Source organism: Wasmannia auropunctata, unplaced genomic scaffold (genome assembly GCF_000956235.1).
Source record: "Wasmannia auropunctata unplaced genomic scaffold, wasmannia.A_1.0 LD336090.1, whole genome shotgun sequence".
Classification (NCBI taxonomy): domain Eukaryota; kingdom Metazoa; phylum Arthropoda; class Insecta; order Hymenoptera; family Formicidae; genus Wasmannia; species Wasmannia auropunctata.
In genome coordinates, this window is record NW_012026800.1 from 2,907,826 (window position 1) to 2,927,099 (window position 19,274).

Consider the following 19,274-nt stretch of genomic DNA (forward strand, 5'->3'; position numbering starts at 1 on the left):
GTGCGTGCGTGCGTGCGTGCGTGTGCGTGCTATATTGTATATTACATCCAATGTAATATACAGTGTAGCACACACACAATAGATACCTAATATTGCATCTAAGATGAATTAATTTTATATTAAAAAAATAATTTTTATAATTTTATATAAAAATTAAATTTTATTTGAGAGATTTAATTTTGCTTGGTAGGGGAGGGGATTTAATTTTGCTTGAGGGATAAACTTACCCAAGCTGCTTCGCGTAGTCGAGATATCCAAGAAGAATCTCATGATACACAGCCGTTCGAAATTGTCTAGGCCGGAAGAAGTGGACAGAGTCCAGATACGCGATATAAACCCGTCTGGTGTTAGGCGGCGTGCATTCGCTCCCGTACTCCTGCACGTGCATACCGAAAAAACAGACGTCGGTGCCGTCGACCTCCTCGAACGCGAACAGCGCCTTCGCGCGGTACGGGAATTCACCGGGCATGTCGCCGTTGTCGACGAATCTACTTCGCATACCGGGCTTGACCTCGACCACCTTGTCGCTGGATGCGACTACCCTGATCGCGACCTCGCCGGCGCCCGCTTCCTTTTTCTTCAGGAAATTATTCACGCGCGTCTCGATATACGTGCCAAGCTTCGTCACGGGCAAACGTTTGGCGTTGAACTTATTCTCTTTGCGTTTCTGTCCCTTCTTCTTTAAGCAATTATCACAGGTAAATCTGTTAAGAGAAAAATAACTTGCTAAGTACGCAAGATATTTTATAGCTTTCCCAAAATTGAAATGCCGACATTAAATAATGCGGACGCATTTCTTTTTTTATTTTAATCGCGAGAAAATATAATCCGTCAAATCTCTTCGCGGTTTCTTGGTAGAGAATTATTTATAAAATAAAATATAGAATTATTTACCCCAATGGCCAGATTGCTTCCATATGGAGCACACAAATTTGATGTACTCTCCTACCACAGTCTGTACAGGTTACAAAAGGCTCCAATTCTAAGTGATCATTCTTCATTTCCTGGAACTGTTCCTTCTTGATGGCACTACGAGGAACGAAGGAATGTCGTATAGATGTCGTATCGGATCGGAATAACATTAACAATGGTTACATGCGTTTAATTCTTTATTACTTACGTTTGAGGCTGCGTTGGATCATCTCCCAACGTCACTGTGTCACCAGGAATGTCGTTGAAACATTTCTGACAGAAGGTGTATCTGTCGGAAAGAAGACCAATTCCCTTTAGACCACTATTATATTGGCGCCATTTTTATTATGTAAATTCGATGTACGACGACCAATTTATTCCAAATGTGTGTCCAAGTTTCGGCATATTGTATTCCGTCAATTTCGGCAAGTGTTTTTTTTTGTTTTATATATACATTCGATTTTGTTTCGCAATTACACATGCATGCAATGGCCAATTGGATCCGATTTCGGTTTTCGAAAGACCGTGGAAAGGCATCGTTCGGGTTTTTTTTTCAGATTAGAGTTTTCCAAGTATCAAGTTTTTCGCAGTAGTAGAGTCGAAAAGAAGCAAGGTCGCAGGCAACACAAGAAGTAAGCGGCAAACAAGGTATTGTGTATGCGTGCGCAACCCATGGGCGAAGACATACAAAGAAGAAGAACAGTGCCAATGTTAAAAAAATATCACTTTATCTGTCATTTTATAAATCCTAATCGCGCATATACCGAAGGGCCATGTAAAGCCATTTATATCCTCGCGATCAATAAGCTTTCCTTACGAACGCTGTAACTTTCTTGCAACTTTCTCTCTTCAAGGCTAAACATTTTGTGCTTTTAATAAGATACATATCCCTTAAGTACATGCGCAACTAATAAACAAACTTTAAGTGCGTGAGTTTAATACGAAAGAAAATTCGTACAACATAGCTTCGAAAGAGTGTAGATCAGGGGACTGGCTTACTTTTGCATTTACTATCAAAAGCAAGCTAATAAACCTGCCAATTTAATTTTGCGTATTCAACAAGAGGACACTTTTATATTAAAAGGCTCTATACAAGATGAATACGCGGGGATCAGCGTTCTCCAAATGCCCTATAAGCTTGTGTGACAGCCGTATAGAACATTACTTAAAACGTAAGTTATCGCTACTTGTACACAATATTACAAACGTGTCCCCATTACGCACGCTCTAATTACAGAAAAATTACTCAAACTAAATGTACATAATACTTAAAATGTTATCTCTCACGTACTTAATGCATTCGCACTGACAAAAGTAATATAATGGATTAACCAAACTTCAATTTGAAATTAGAATACATCTATGTATAAAAGTATTAATATTTTGATATAATCACGGCATTCATTTCTACTACATTTAATATTAACATTTTAAGCATTAGTGTTTTTTTTTTCAAATAACGTATTATTTCTCACGTCAATTAAGTTCTATGCATTAAAATTCAAAATAAATACTTGAATGTATTGTGCATACTGACCTGTTCTGATACGAGTAATACTTTGCATCCCTGGGTATCGTGCAAAGCTGCTTGCCGTAGCAGCAAAGCACCTGCGGGTTGAACGTGTATTTTCGGCCGCAACAATAGCCCAGTGCCTGCATCACAGGATCTATCTCCTGCTCGAACACTTCCGAGAGCTGCGTTTGAAAAAAAAAAAAAAAAAAGAGTAAATCATACATAAACGCATGTTCATTAAGTTATTAAGAAATTAGCGGTAATATCGTCAGATAAACATTACCTTGGTGCAATATCTATAGACTCGAGAAGTCTTGCGATTATACAGCCAGGCGTTGTCAAACATCATCCACACGTCGTCGACGTACTCCCACGGATCGCTGTACTTCTCCGTGTCGAGTTTCTTCTTGATCGTCGACAGATCCATCGGTTTCTTCACGATGGTGGGATAATCCGGTATACCCAATGCTTGAGGATCAACCGGTTGTCGGAACGGTATGGACTCGGGATCTTGTCGATATAGCTTCTCCAACGTTGGCATCAGCGCCTGGCGCAGCTCATCAGGCTTGAACAAGCATTTCTTCTTGTCAGTGGACGTGCCACTCGGTTGGATCGGTTCCGGCACCAAGGGCTTAATGTCGGAGGCGGTCGTGTCCTGACTGGACACGGGGGTCATGCTCTCCTCTTTAATGCCAGGCTCTTCCTTCACGGTCGCTTCATTCGAGCCCTCCTCCATTGGTTCGGTCTTCGGCTCGACCTTGATATTGATTTCATTGTTCACGCTCTTACCGTCCATCCTGTGATTCTGCGGCTCATCCGGCGGCTCTTGTTTGATCTCCATCTTTATCTCCTCCTTGATGGAATCCAATTTACCCTTGTTGTTATTCATCGGCGGGCTGGGCGAATTGTCACGATCCAGCGCTGCCGTAATGGCTGCCATCTGCGAGGACATGGATGTGCTGCGTGGAGTGTTCAACGCCGCCCGTTCCTGCGAAGTCATACCCTTGCCGAGACTCGCAAGGCCGGCTGGAGACGGTGTTGGGCCCGAATGGGGCGGCGTCTGATTCGATGCGGAGGAGACCGTTTGATTCGGCGTCATTAGCGACGGTACGAGCGGCGTGTTTGGCGTGGAGGTGGTCGACTGAGGTCCGTTTGTCGTACCCGTAGTCGTCACGGATACGCTACCCGTTGGACTCGGCCCGCTGGACGCGGGCGGTGGTATCGTCTGCGGCGTCGATGTCGTAATGCCATTGTCATTAGGCGTGGTAGCTGACAACGGTCGCGTTGGGAATTGTTGATTCGGTTGCTGTTGCGACTGTTGCTGCGACTGCTGCGCACTTGGTTGTTGCATGCCGCTGAACGGTGATGGTGCTTGCGGAATCGATGATGCCGGAGTACCGACCTGGCTCGGAGTACTCGTTGGCTGCTGCTGACTTTGCTGCTGCTGCTGCTGCTGCTGCTGCTGTTGTTGTTGCGCTGCTTGAGCCTGGGCTTGCGCCAGTCTGACTTTCATGAGGTCGGGGAATTGATGCTGGTTTTGGATGGGAGAGCTGTTGGGCAAACCGGCAGCCGTGCCGTTGGACGTCGGGAATTGACTAGTCGTCGCGCTGTTAGATGCAGTGGTGGTCGTGAGGTTAGCTTGGGACATTTGAGGTTGTCCAAACGGGCTGAGTCCAGGATTAGGTACCATGCTGGCGTTGGATGTAGACTGTCCATTTGGGCTAGGACCAGGAGGACCAACCAGAAGTCCTTGTTGCTGCTGCTGTTGTATTTGCTGCTGAGCTTGCACCTGCTGCTGTTGAGCCTGCTGTTGTTGTTGCGCCTGCTGCTGCTGTGGGAACTGCATTCTATTATGCTGTTGTTGAATGGCCATCGCTGGTATCGTTCCCAGTTGATTCAAACTCGGTGAGTGACTTCGTAAGGTAGGTGGTACCGTCCCGACGGGTTTTGACGCCCCTGGCATGACAGTACTAACATTTGGAGGCGCGCATGGCCTTAGTCCAGGACCAGATGTACCTGCTGGTGGCTGTGGTGGTTGCTGCTGCTGCTGTTGCTGTTGTTGCGCTTGGAGCTGTTGCTGTTGCTGCTCTTTTCGTTTTTGTCGTTTTTCGTCTGTAAAAATGCGATTATTCGAATAACCGCTCTTACTTTAATTTAAAAGAAAAAAGTGGGTTATTTCTAAAAAAATGTTAATTAAAATATGGACATATTTGACTATGTATACATATAAACATATACACAATCGAGTATATTCAAGTCATTAGAAAGAATGTAATAGATGCTCTTCAGCAAAAGACACAGATGACAATTTAATACAGTGAATCATTTCATCTTTGTTTAACATTGGCGAGCAACAAAAATTTAACAATTCACTTTGTCATTTATGTCTCTTGCTGGAAAGCACACAATGTTAATAACAACAAAAAATTGACTGCAAAATATATTCATAGTTCATTCTTATACTGAAAAATGTCTTAAGTAGTCTCAAGATGTCATAAAACACAGAATCATATTAATCTATTTATGACATTATTTAAAACGATTTTGAAGAACGTTCCAAGAATATAAACTTTAAAGAAATATCCAGGTACTGTCGAAATTGCACTATTTACCTAGCTCCTTTTGAATCTTGTAAATTTTTTCAGCTAGCAGATGGTAATATTCTGACCGAGAGTTGGCCATTTCGTACATGTCACCTTCCACCTTCCTCGCGTATGCGACCAAGTTGTGCATTCTCTTATCGAGCATGGCTTGCGGATCGGGAGTCGGGAATATTGCTTGAACCCTAAGAAAAATAAATAGACACGCTACAACATACCGAGACAAATTCCGAACGAGAACGCGTTATTATACATAAAACTCTCACTAACAATTTATGAACGAGATGGTTCCTGAGATCTGGAGTGACGGACAAATGCCACTCTTTTGTTCCTTGCACTGGCGACGCCGTAACTTGACCCGCTTGAAGACCGCTTGGAAGCTGCAGATTTCCTAATCTATTTTCCCCGCTTATCACGCCGGGTTGCCCGGACTCGTTCAGTCCGAACAACGTTTGCATATTAACAGACTGCTGTATATTGGCAGCGGCCGCCGCTGCGGCGGATGTGGGTCCGGTCGTCGGTACCGTCTGATTGCCGGCTACCCCGACCGTACTAGGATCGGAATTTAAAGGAAGAGATACGTTCGGAGCGACTACTTGTTGTCCAGCACTGACTACGGATTGTCCCGGTGCAGCTGAAACATTAGCGGACACCGGACGCTTGCTTTTTGCGCAAATATCTATACGCACCAATCTTATACTTTTTAACAGGATAATGTGTAAAAAATATATTTTTACACAGATATAAATTTGAAAGAAGCATTAAAGATGCATTAAGATTGCATTAAAATTAAAAAAAAAATGCAAACATTTAATAGATCTTTATAATAAAATGTGCAACTTACTCTGTGTTTGAGGTTGCGCTAATCTAACGTTGCCCAGTGCTCCTGGACCTGTCATGCTGGGAGCTGGCATTCTAACGCCTCTACCAACGCCTTGACCGGGCAAGATCCCCGGTGTTGTTGTTGGACATTGAATCCCTAAAGCTTCGTAAGCCCTTCTCATTTCGGATGGACTTGTATTTGGCTGATTATTTGGTTGAATTGCAGGTGCTAACGAAAAGACATACATATAACGGACGTATAATGCAAATGTATGTGTCTTTAAATAAATGCCATTTGAAATATCTGCTAAATCATAGGAAACAAAAAAAAACACTATTATTATTTAGGGATTATTTTTTAGGGAGTAAAAAATCTGATGCAAAAAAATGACAAGTGTTTTCAAATGTGTTTACCTTGCGCAGAATTAGTCCTGTTCTTATTTGCTTGTTTTATCGGCAAGCAGACTGGGCAGTCACTTCGATTACAGTGCTTCCAATGACTGATGATCTGTCGAGACATGCTACAGTGTGGCACAGTACAATTCTTTCCGGCTTGACAATTTGTCATGTGATTTAAAACGTTTTTCATGGTTTTGCAGTCCGGCAAGGTGCACTGTCTCATCTCACCGTTCGCTTGACTCTCGCGTCGTTGGCATTTATGCGCATGCAAAAGTAACACTAATTGTTGCTGTATAAGTCTACATTTTTCTGGATCGGGCGTTGATTTCGCACCTAAAGCACCAGACAACCCAAAAGACAAGGTTTGCATTGAGCATAGGTGCAGTGTCGTGACGCGTTTTACAATAGGACAAGCTAGAGATTTAACTCACCCGTTGGAGCACCGGTACCAGGCATTTGTCCTTGCGTGGCTTGCTGCGGACCTGGTTGCCCTCCGGTCGGCGCACCCGATTGAGGTTGAGCTGGGCTTGGTGCTGGTGGTTGCGCTTGTTGCGCTGCCGTTCCGCCCTCCTGACCACCTACGACGTTCGTAGTGCCCATCGGGCCGGCGGTACCGGTAAATCTGCTGGCGGCGGCTGCCGCTTGCATGGGACTTATATTCGTTCCTACGCCCTTCTGCTGCGGTTTGACGACACCTACGGGATTATTGGCGCATACAGTTACTCCTGCTCCTTGCCCAACAGTATTTGAAGAACCTGTATTATAAATTTTGTTTTCACCGTTCTAAATCTATCTCTACTATGCCCGTTTCTTCTTTACATGTATAATTGCATATGTATAAAATAAAATATAATTTTATTGCATACCATAGCTGTACGGATTCGATGCACTTAGTTGCCCCATTGTTGGCATATTTGCCATGTTAGGAGCCTGCATTCTGGGGCCACCCTGACCAGGCCCGACGATGCCAACTTGATGTACCTGTTGATGAGGACTCTGCCCTCTCGCCGGGCCAACCATATGTGCCTGTTGTTGCTGCTGCATTGCCACAGCTCTCGTGTTCATCATTCCGGGGCCGTTTTGCAGCGGTGTTACCCCGTGAGGAGCACCGGGGTGGTGTATCGCTTGAGTATTAGGGCCCATCATCGTTACCTTCAAAAGATTCTCGATTAAATTTCCAACTATCTTTTTACTGGAGAAAAAAATTATAATATCACGCAAAATCAACATACTGTATTTAAAGGTTGTTTGTTCAAACTGTTGGTCACTATCAAGCTACCGCCAGCCATGCCTCCCATGTTGTTCCCGCTAGCGGTGCTAGTCATCACTAAACCGGAATTCATGCCGCCCGGCATCGACATCGCGGGGTTACTTCCGGCCATGCTCATCGACGATTGTAAACCGCTCATCGAATTCGCGATCGACATTTGATTATTCGCCAACGAACTGGCTATACTACTTGGTAGATTACCAAGGCTCACGACCATCTGCGGATCGACTATCCCACCCTTGGAAACGGAAACGTTCGGTGGCGATTGCATATTTGGACTCTTGTTGCCTAACGTTCCAGCAGCCATTACTAAGGAGTTTGCCACCAAGTTTTTGTTGCCCTGTTCAATGATCGCTCGGTCAAGTACAACGTGCGTCGATTAACAAAAATCGTAAAATATCTAATGTAACGCGTACCTGCTGTTGAATAAGATGATGAGAGAGTTGTTGCTGCTGCTGCTGCTGCACATGTTGTCTGAGTTCTGTATCGAGAGCACCGTTTTGCTGCCCTGGACCGGGACCGGTTGCTGGTGGCTTGGTGCTCTCGGTTGTGGAACCCCAAGATCCGGATGACAGCAAGTCATCAGGAAGATCATTTTCAATATCAAACATTTCTGTGTTGGAAATGTAATCTGAGAATAAAGAAGAAAAAATAATTAGGAATCACGTTTCCAGAAGTGTCCAACATTACGTTTCCGTCGTGATAACAAATACTGGCTATCAGAAAAGTACATCTCTACATTTGTTGCATGGTCGTGATCAGAAGTTGCGACATTTTTATTTTGATGGGGATCTCGGAATGCACTAACATTTTGCAAAGACGAAACACAGTACACCAATCGCGATTCGCATTCGAAAGATATTAGTGCATTTTAAAACCCATTAAAATAAAAGTGTCGCAACCTTTCTGACCACGACCATACACTTATGCGAGTAGAATGTGTGACTTGCAGTATCATCATTAGTTTTACTTTTACTGTTTCATTTTACTCGCTGTGTAATCAAAATAATCATTTTATCTGTTTTTAAATGGTTTCAATTTTGTCACGAATGTACTATTTCCCGAGATAACCAGTCCGCAGATTCAAATGATTATAATATTAAAAATGATAAGTACCATAGATACCAAAAGATCATTAGTAATTTTACAAGGGTAAGATTTTAGGCGCCGTCACCATAGCTTTTTAGCATCAAAATTTTAGCAGAGTATCAATATATTTGATATTACAAATGTACGTGTTACATCATTATGTGCATAATGTATTATACCCTTTTTATATACATGTATACACATATAACTGCATGTAAATATACATATATACATGCGTGTATATATATATGTAGAGAGAGACACGTACAGGCAAAGAAGCATTCAATTTTCATCTATATTACAAGGTACTTCCGATGCTATTAACATCATTAAAAAAATGTTCACGTAAACATTCCTTAGCAAATAAAATTGTTGAAACTTACTCGTCTACCCACGACTGATCATACATTGACGGAGAAAAAAAGGGTGTACATATATAAATGTATAACGTATGTATATGTAGGAAAAAGTACAAATGCAAGAGGAGATCCTAATGTATTAAAAAGAAAAAAAAAAAAATATATATATATATATAGAAAACTGTACGTGGTTGTAAACAAACATGAAAAATAAGACATGAGACATACACTGCATGAGCATAACGTAAAGGAGCCTTATTCTACAGCAGAATGAAAATTTTCGGCACAATTAAATTAGTGCTAAAACTAAACAAGCATCCAGCGAAGCTACCGAATGGCAAACTTTATAGAAGAGAGTCATGCGAAGAAATCAGTCACTCTAGAAAAAAAAAAATTATCTGTTCAAGCAAAATACTCTCCCGTCGCGGCCACGCGTTCGTAATAGACCGTCGTTTCTCTCTTCGTCCTAAAAGGAAATCAAATGCAAAAATTTCTCAACAACTCTAACGATGATCCGTCCCGCGCGCACGCACGCAGGGTTTTTCAATCTATATTTACGTTCGGTTATAAATATCTGCAAAAGATTTAATTGATATAAGGCCTGGTATAGTCAACCCTCTCCACCTACGCTATTTATTATCTGCGTTGTATCGTGAAAAATCTCTTTACCCTACAAGCACAGTGTATAGTCGTATATGCGTATTTATTTCACCTTTGCAATTCCTCCGCAAGTCCACGAGCTCGAGCGCGTGTGTGTCGCATGTCTATATGTTATATATATATGTTTAATTCACATTGAGAAATGTCGCACGGTGTTCATTCAGAAGAAAAGAGGGGGAACTCTCGCTTAATCCTGAAATCTTTATGTACCTTTCAGCAACGACCGATCTCCAATTTTTCTCCATTGCTATGTAAAGTGAATCAGTCCGTGATCGAAGACAATACTTAATACATCCGTATTGCCACTCTATCTACAATGCCTTGCCAGATTTTTTTTTTTTTTTTTTCAAAGACAAATTATCACACGACATCCATTATCTTTTTTTCACTTTCTTCTCTAACCGTGTCTGTGCGTGTCGACAATAGACTAAAAGTTACTAGAGAACCATAGTGACAATGTGCCAAAACTATCACCCACATCGGAAAGTACTGCGACCGGAGGATGTCACTGAAAATCAGAGACTGGGACGAGTAAACTTTAAAACGAGACAAACGGTATGGTACTGTACGTGAGATGAGATCGGACGGACAAACAGATTTCATGATTTTTTTTCTTTTCAGCGACGTCGAAACTTAATGCCTTTTCTTTTTTCTTTTACTTTCGAGATTGTCGCTTTTTGATCTGATTAGTGATATTTACTTCTTTTCGGCACGGAATTGTTGTTCCAATGTTGCTGCAGTTGATGTTGTTGCAGATGTAGTTGTTGCGGTGGAGCCTGTATTTGTTGCATGTTACCACTGCCACCTCCCCCGTAGTTCGTATAAGCAGGGTGCATCAATAAAGGCGGCATACCCACTACTATATCACATTTTTTCGTTTTAATTTAGAATGAAGGAGAGAATATACTGTTGTCAAAGCTTGTCTTTCTCCGGACTACGGGTACTCTTAATGTCCACTTTCCACCAATGTAGATTAGATTTAATCACGGTTTAACTTGTCTCTTATCCTTTTCTAGTTCTAAAAGTTAGGAAAATCTCGGCATTACAACTTCTTCTCCTTTACTTGCTTCTTATTTTTTTCTAGTTCTGAAGAAAAAGAAAAAGGTAAGGACAAGTTGAACTGTAGATTAAAATTAATCTACATTGGTAGAAATGAACGTAAGTGATAGAAACAGTTTGAGAGTGTGGCTTTTCGATCGCCGTCGACGAGAGTGACACGTCCCGCCCGCGACTCCCGCGCGCGGATCGCGAAAAACACCGGGCAAACTGTTTCTGCGACTTTTGTCCGCTTGGTACCCTCGCGAAAGAAGCGAATTCCGAGAGAGATTCCGCGATTATTACATCCGAGTAAAAGATAATTACAGTCGATAACAATACAGCGTTATTATGTGTGCGAGTCAACTTCGAGTTTGAAAACTGTTAAAGGATGATTAAGAATGTGTTCGAGGGGGGGTAATAAAAAAATAAAAATAAAATAAAATAAAAAGGGGAACAAAGAGATATATTAGCGCATCGTTCATGCCAGCGAGATGTAATCTTTTAACATTAAAGTGATCATGCACCCTCATGCACTACAGGATATATCGCAACTATGTTTTTTTTTTAAATCTAGAGTAATGTGTCTATAGAGAAATGTACAGAATTGCACGCGTCAGTAATGCCGCATTCGTTTAATAAAAATAAAGAAAAAAAACCCCAGAAGAAGGGGGTGAGTGCGATAAAAGACGGAGGAAGAAACAGGGTGTTGTTCTCGCGTTACAGTTACTCCCGCGCGCGCGTACGCGTCAATCCGCGTGATAATCCCCCGAGCGAAACTCGGCCGGCCCGCGCGCGTGCATCCATCTTGCGTCGACGGAGCCCCCGTTCTCGCGTCGACGGAGCCCCCGCGTTTCTCGCGTGGCGTCGCGCCGCGTCGCGTCGCGTCGCGTCACGACGCCGTCCCTCTTGATCGTCGGTCGCGTCGCGTCGCCGCGAGAAAGGGGGAAACGGAGCGATTCCTCGCGCGTACGCGAGCTTTAATTCCGCCGGCGAAACAGACAGGTATATACATGTGTTCGATCATGACCGGGGGAACCACCGCGACACTCGGCGGCGCACGCCGTGCGCGAGAATGCGTCTCTTCGCGCGCTCCGAATCACGCGATCAGACCGGCGCGTCTCACACGGGGGATTCGGCGACGCTTGACTCGACCGATCCTTCGGCGAGCGCGACGCGACGCGCGGCGTCACGCAAACAGACGGCTGGCTGACCGGCCAGCGATGGCGGTCAGCTGCAGAGCACCCGAGAAATCATGTGAAAATCACGCCGTTGGGGGTCTCTCCCCCAGAGGGCCAGAGTATCCCTTTTTCTCCGCCGTGCACGCATGTACGCGCGCGTGTGTAAATGTATGTATACATTGTGTGCGTTACACTCGAGAGGCGCGTTACAGCGTACGCGTGCACCGCGAACTCCTACGTAAGGTTAGTCGCGGAACTGCGCGCGATTCCCGGAAGGAAGAAAGGAAGAAAGGGCGAAGAGGGTAGGAATTTCTTCCTTCCTTACTTCCGGAAGAAGGGGGTGTAAAGGAAGTTCCTTGCTTCCGGAAAGAAAGGAAAGGGAGGACAGAGAGACGATTGTCAGATACAAAGAAATCGAAAGGAGAGTGAGAGAAGGAATCGCGGTGGTTCGGGAGAAAAAAAAAATAGCGTGACGCTTGGGGACGACTCCAGCAACTTACCCGTCGAATCCGACGTTCCCTGGAACGGATCGAGCTTCTGCCGCTTCGGCGGAGGGCCGTCCACCAGGTGGTCGGCCATGGCTCCTCCGCGCGGCTGTTATCTTCCTTCCGTAATAACCTAACCTCTCGCGCTCTCGCTCTTCCTTCCCACTTGCGCCCGTCTCTCGCTGATCCCTCTCGACCACCAGCGCGCGAGCGGGCGGGCGGGCGAGCGAGCGGGCGCGCGCGCGCGCGCGCGCGGACACAGGTAGCACGACCGCCGCGTCCGGTCGTGCACGCGCACGTAGAAGACGGCGAAAACGGCACCGCGAGTGAGCCTGGGTGAAGCGCCCGGTTGGCCCCTGTCTCCTCTCAACTAGAAGACCACCGTCGCCGTGCTCCTGGTCGGCGCTGGCGCCGTTGCTACATTCGCCGTTGCCGTGGTCGTTATCAATCCAATCACTGATGATGCGGTCGCCGATGACGACGATGATGCTACAGCTACCACTTCCTCCCTGCCGCCGGCGGGGCCGCGTAACAATTTCACCGTGCCGCAATCGTGCTCGCGGGCATAACAATAACAATGAGAACCGTGGCGCGTGGAGCGTCCCCGTGTAGCATACTGCGGTGCACGGTCAACCATTGGGCATCGTAGGGCTCGGGGTACGTCGAACCCCCGGCGTCAGAGCCCGCGAGCGCACGGGCAGGCAAACAGGTAATACACACGCGCGGTTTGTATAAACGCACCAACAAAAACGCACCAAAAGCACCACCGCGACGGCGACGACGACGACGACGACGACGACGACGACGACGACGGCGACGACGGCGGCGGCGACGACGGCAGTGACGACGACGGCGACGACGACGACGAGTAATGTCTGATGCTGCTCCCTGTCTCTGTCTCTCTCTCAAGCTCTCCTTCTCTCCGGCGAACGACGACGGAACGGCTGCGGCGCCGCGTCGCCGGCGGGACGGGACGGCAGATCAGCGCGTTGGAAGCCGAGGACGATCCGACGGTGGCGATCGACGGAGCGATCTCAGTGACGACGACAGCGGCGACAACGGCAGCGAGGACGACGACAATGTCGGCGAACAGAGAGACCCTCCGCCGCTCCGAACGCTCCGAGAGACGGATGAGCGCGCGACGCGCGGACGGACGACTCGGCGAGTCTCTCGGGCTTGACTCGCGGCTCGTCTCGTCTCCTCTCGTCACGACTCGATTCACCTCGACTCGCTCGCGACTCGGACGCACCGCCGAATATCTCGCGCTCGCGCTCCCGCTCTCTTTCTCTCTCTCCGGTTCTCTCGTTCTCGCTCTCACTCTCTCGCTCGCTCGTTCGTTCGTTCTTTCTCTCTCTCGCTCTCTCTCTCTCTCTCTCTATCTATCTATCTCTCTCGATCGCTCTCTCTCTATCTCTCTCACTCTCTATCTCACCCTCGACACTTGTCTATCCTCGTAAAATACAACAATCGTATGTATATCCACCGCGGTCGTACGTGCTCACCGCACGACGACTCGCCAAACGACTGGCTGCGCGCACGGCGCTAGCTCACGGCGACGATGTCGCTCCCGAGGCCCTCTGGTACCATCTTCCTCTCCTCTTCTCTCTCGCCTCGGTACACTGCGACACACGGGGCGCGCGAACGATCAGCGGGAAATGAGCGTTTATCCCCGTGCACTCGCGCGCGATATCGGGACGCGAGCAAGCGGACGCGATCGCGGGTATCGGCACATTCGCGGCCGCCGCGCTCGCCACAGAAATTCGCTCGGGAAAACCGATCGCGAGACCCTCCGTTACCGCACCGAGCATCGGCTAACGTTAGCTAACGTAAAATGGCGGCCGCTGTTGACGAGTTTTTCTACGCTTGTCAGAATATGCCCCCGTCTTCTGACTCGGCGACAATGGCCGTGACTCTAGACCGCGGCGTCGATTGGCCCAGGCGGTAACGTGACCAAGCCGGGAACGCGCGATTGGCCCCCGCGCGGCTCGCCGAGGAACAGGAACGCCGCGGTTACGGTCACGCCGCCTGTCGGCAAGAGCCTCCGCCACGGACCGCTCGTTTCCGTGGCGCCCCTCGCGCCGTTGTCGCACGCAATCATGGCCGCGTTTACCGACCCGACCCGAAGCGTGCCGCTTTGCTCTCCTCGTCGAGGACTCGTCTCCGAAGACTGTAAGTCCGGCTCTTCTCTCCCGACAGGAAGACGCACGGCCGACGACGCCGGACAGTGCCCAGCGTGATCGCGAATTCGACGCGAATCTCTCGGCATCTCTCGTATAAGTAGATTCGCTGGCGTCTTTGCGCGATTATCGCGGCGACGCAACGCGACGCGATCCTGGATCGCGTGTGTCGATCTGTCACGTTGCTCGAGATGTATCTCGGGCGACGAAAAAGTGAGAAATTCTGCCGATCTCGCGAAATCGCCGACTGTCGAAGTAATCTTTTTCGAACGACTTTTGTGGCTCATTTCTGTCAACGTAGATTGAAACTTCAATTTCGGCCTCACTCCTGCATCTTTGTGCAGTTTTTAAGAATTAGAAAAGGAGAAAGATAAAGAGTAAGTTAAACCGAGATTGAAGTTGATCTACAAGTTGATAGAAATGGACATTAAACAACCCCTTTCTTTAATTCTTCTCACTTTCAATCAAAAAGAGGATTCTCGTGAAAATTATATTCGTTTTGCGAAAACAATTTGTCTTGCCACACGCAAAGATACGTGTTTACATTAGGTTTTTTTTACGATGATTGATATATGAAAGTCGCGTCGCAAACCTTAAAAAAAATGTGTGCTGTGCTATTTATTTCCTTTAATAAAATATTGAACACCTCTACTCTTCCTTGTTATCCCAGAAAGAAAAATGATAACTACAATTCACGTTTTGTATACGAACACATTGACTTCATTAATCTGTTCTTATAAAATTGCGTCACGATAGAGATGTCGCGCGTGTGATTTTTTTATTATTGACGTTATCAAAATTATCATATTCATCTCTATTACAGTATAATGCGGTTGTGTAATACAACGCAGACAATTTGGCGACTGAGATTGCACATGGAAAAAAAAAAATCTCCGATACGCGCACGTCCAAAGTATAAACCTTATCTGTCGCCGGAGCTGTCAGGAATTTGTTGCAAGGTGGTTCCGCGGAGGAAACATTCGACGGTCAGTAATCCCTGATATCTTTCAGCGTAATTAACTTTTCAACAATGAAGAATCCTCATTTCGCAGTTTGATACATCGGGGATCTTTGAAATATATATAATATAATACGGCTCCTTTCGTTCGTCGTTACATTTACAAAAGTCGACGGTGCAGAAGTCAAAACGCAATTTCGAATTAAAATATGCATAAATCGATTGCAATATACAATACAGTAACTTGCATTAAGATGTTAATAAAATGAATTATTAAACGTAATGTACATTGAAATGAAAAGGAGGAAAGGAGGCGCGCAGGGGGGGTTGGAGAAATGTGAACGTCAGGTTCTCGCGTCTCATCCGCTCTGTCAATCTTATCTGTCAGTCGCGTCGATTCTCCTTCCGCGATTATCCGCGTGCGTAGCGCGGATTATCCCGCGGAAACGCGGTCGGCGTCGCGAAAGTAAACGCGAGCGGCACGCGCGCGCCATGTCATTTATTTTTTTTTTCTCTCTTATCTCAAATCACTTTCGCCACCGTCGCCGATACACGTCGGCGTCGTTCCCCTGAGGAAGACGTTTGTCGCGCGCGTTTTCCCTCTCCCTTTCTCGAGATAAGGCTTTCGAAATATAGCTATGCTCTCGAAATTTGGGAAAAATTCGCAAAACTTCGACGGGCGGCAAGATGGCCAAAGGTGTGATATCTATCAATTCTCTCTCTTTCTCTCCATCTCTCTCTCTCTCTGTCTCTGCCGAGTCGAGAGAGGAACGGCCGGCCGCGCGTACACCGCGTACACGTAGGGGGAGAGGGCACGTTGCGCGGAACGCTCGTCCCGTACCGTGGAGTCCGCGGCTCGCCGCGCGCGCGGGACGGAGGTGCGAACGGCACGCGACCCGACGCACGCATCGCGCGTGAACCTGTCGGCCGTCTCCCTCTCGCGCGACGTCGGCCGTCTCCGTCGTCGCGGCGGCGGCGGCGGCGGTGGCGGCGGCGGCGGTGGCGGCGGTGACGGTGGCGGCGGCGGTGGTGGCGGTGGCGGCGGCGGCGGCTGCCGCGACGAGGAGAGCGGAAAAGAAACGGGTGAACGCTCCGACGGGCGCGGAGGGTGGAGGGGCCTTTCGAAATGGGACGGGAATCGGATGACGGCGTGGCAGCAGCCGCCTAGCCACCCGCCTCGGTGACAGCGGCTCTTTGTATACCAATACCTCGTATAGAGGATCGCCGCCGCCGCGCGTCGCTATAATATGTACGCGACCCGTCATTCGCGGTTTCTGAGAGATTCCGAGACCACGGGCACGGCTGCACGCTCTCTCGCTCTCTTCCTCTCGTTCTTTATCTTTTTCTCTCTCTTCTTATTTGGGGGACAGGGGGGGGGGGCGAGAAAGAAATCCGCGCGGCCCTCAGCGACGGCGATCCTTCACGGTTCCGCGCGTCATCATCGAGAGGAGACGCACGGCGATGACGTCGGGGGCTACCGAGTTATCTCCGTCACGTGACGATCGAAGGGATAATCTCGGCGGGACGGATCGATGCCTGACGCGACGGTATTTGATAACGCGGAGGGATGAGGACCCGCGTATATACGCGTACAACGTATCGGCAATTGGGGGGGGGGAGGGGGGCCAAGGGGAGCGAGGAGAGCCGCGAGTCGCGAGGTGATCGCGTGAACCATTATTCGATGGCGGTTACGTAACTCTCGTCTTTGCTCGAAACACTTCGGGCGGAGGTGGGCCGCCACCGCCGCCCGCCGAAGCGTTCTCGCGCTCGCCTCTTCACGCCGCACGGCGAATTCCGGAAAAGCGTAATCGATCGTTGCCGCGCGCGCGGGGCCGCGCTCGCTCTCGCTCTCCGGTCGCATCGCGGCCCCACGATTTATGTCTGGTCTCGCGTGCCCACGACCGCGCGCGCGGTGCATCGACCCATCTCTCGCTCCTTCGCCTCGCGTCGCGTCGCGAAACGCTACGCGTCTATACGCGGCGCATATACGCGCCGTACGCGACTTTACGTTGTGCCGAGGCGCGCGCCGTAAAGGAGGAAGGAAAGCCTGCCTGGTTAAAACATCCTCCAAGTCCTCTTGCTTTTTTCCTCCTCCTCTCGTCTCCTCTTCCCTCTCAGAATGCGATTGACGAAAACTGGGGGAAAGATTATGACGGGCCGTCTATATGATGGAATTGTTAGGATTACAGGAAAGCAGGAACTAAAGCGCCGAAGACGCATTACCTCGTGTCACCAGTCCTCCACGCGGAAATCGCGAAACTCGTGCGTCTACGTTCTACTTGGCCACAACTTGCCACAAGTATGAGGCACCCTCAATTTATAGCATTTTCCTGAAACAGGCGGTAATAAAAGTCAAAGGTGGCCTAACAAAAATATTAAAATGTTATAAAAATAAACACTATTTCCTCATTAAAGTTATCTTTTAATTTATTTTTCGTTTAGATGTAGGACGTTTACGTCAATTTGTGGGAGTGCTTATATCCTAAGGCCCGTACGTCATCTACATTAAATTTTCTCTCATTATTGCTACGTTTCTCTTTTTCTCTTTTGTGTAAAGTTCACTTTAGATGGTCCGTAAAACGTGACAAAGTTCTTACACGACGATATACGTTACGTTATCTTCTAAATACATGACGTACAAAATTAGATATATTCCCATTCTGAATTTCGGCGCGAACTGTGACGGAGCCTGAATTAGACGATCCACACCTAAGATGATCTAAGGTGTGGAAAGGATTAATTCTACGTATTCTCGAGATCCTCGAAGTGAGCGACGTGCGGTCAATAGACTGCAACCGTAGCAGCTGCAATTAGACTCCGTCACTTTGAGAAGAGGAGACTCCGGTTCGGTCGAGGATCATAAGAAATTTCCGCTGTCGATGGAAAAAATTCGCACGTGTAAGTCGTTAGATTAAAATAGATCAGCAAATAATAGATGATAGAATAAATAATAGATAAGCGGATTTCGATACGCTCGAAAAACTCGAGCCATTTGAGACTTTGTTACCCATACGGCAGAAATATTCGAAATACATCATAGCGATACCCTAAAGATATCACGTATCTCAAATATATGTTATCTTTAGCGTATCCCTACAGTATATTTTGGACACTTCTGCTGTGTGAGTATGGAGTTAATTAAGGAACTGTCGGCTTAAAAGAAACTGTTGTCATTTTTGTAGATGTAACTTCCTCTTTTTATCTTCACTCGTTCGTTGTTTACGCCTATATTCATCTCGCGATAAGACATAAGATCCGAAAAGCCTATTCAGATTCTACGAGACTCGATATTAAACATCTTTCAATTAATCGCTGGATTTATAAATAACGTCGAAGCTAATAATTCGCGTGCGCGCTTCCTGAAAAAAAAAAGAAGTCATGTACGGGGTGAAAAATCGATGGACTCCATCCCGAATATTCACGGTGGATTTTTCGCGATCTGAAAATTCCTTCACATGCGGCAGTAATTTGAGAATAATCCGTCGAGTAAAATCTCTCGTCTTGCTGAGCAAAGTGCGTAATTATCGCGCGAGAGCTCTATTCGTTCCGTTTGCAGATTAATTTCCTCTTAATAAACAGGGGACGCTGCTTGATTGTTTACTCCGTAACGCTTGCATCCCTTTTTCCCGTTTGCCCTGTAAAAAAGACAAGATTCTTTAGTAAATAAGTAAATAAAGAAGCGCGAAATTTTCGACTTTACTTTTCATGAGGATGCATGTAACGCAATTTCACACATTGATTGCATAGTTTTTAAAATTTAAAATTTTAATAAATCAAATTTGACCATTAAATTTACAAGTTTAATAGCTAGATA

The 19,274-nt window shown here is 46.8% G+C and overlaps 2 protein-coding genes across 6 annotated transcripts in view; one reads left to right on the plus strand and one right to left on the minus strand.

Moving 5' to 3' along the window:
- The window catches only part of LOC105447919 (CREB-binding protein), an 18,750-nt gene extending 6,311 nt beyond the window's left edge, over positions 1-12,439 (minus strand). For 2 of the 5 annotated variants that reach the window (XM_011686227.1, XM_011686224.1), the window contains exons 1-15: positions 12,341-12,439; positions 10,325-10,483; positions 7,933-8,147; positions 7,479-7,856; positions 7,113-7,398; positions 6,678-7,001; positions 6,262-6,579; positions 5,870-6,076; positions 5,296-5,659; positions 5,038-5,210; positions 2,709-4,537; positions 2,450-2,607; positions 1,121-1,234; positions 895-1,029; positions 228-704 (exon numbers count right to left, since the gene is read on the minus strand). In XM_011686227.1, coding sequence (XP_011684529.1) covers positions 228-704; positions 895-1,029; positions 1,121-1,234; positions 2,450-2,607; positions 2,709-4,537; positions 5,038-5,210; positions 5,296-5,659; positions 5,870-6,076; positions 6,262-6,579; positions 6,678-7,001; positions 7,113-7,398; positions 7,479-7,856; positions 7,933-8,147; positions 10,325-10,483; positions 12,341-12,419 — 5,216 coding nt within the window. In that variant the 5' untranslated portion in view covers positions 12,420-12,439. Of the gene's footprint in view, positions 1-227; positions 705-894; positions 1,030-1,120; positions 1,235-2,449; positions 2,608-2,708; positions 4,538-5,037; positions 5,211-5,295; positions 5,660-5,869; positions 6,077-6,261; positions 6,580-6,677; positions 7,002-7,112; positions 7,399-7,478; positions 7,857-7,932; positions 8,148-9,834; positions 10,484-12,340 lie in introns of those variants that run through there. The other 3 variants (XM_011686226.1, XM_011686225.1, XM_011686228.1) reach the window with 3 other exon arrangements.
- Positions 12,440-14,401: 1,962 nt separating this feature from the next.
- On the plus strand, positions 14,402-17,874 carry LOC105447920. Its single transcript, XM_011686229.1, has 3 exons — positions 14,402-14,494; positions 15,326-15,488; positions 17,642-17,874. Exons 2-3 carry the CDS (start codon positions 15,330-15,332, stop codon positions 17,792-17,794), a joined length of 312 nt encoding a protein of 103 aa, XP_011684531.1. The 5' UTR covers positions 14,402-14,494; positions 15,326-15,329; the 3' UTR covers positions 17,795-17,874.
- Positions 17,875-19,274: the final 1,400 nt, after the last annotated feature.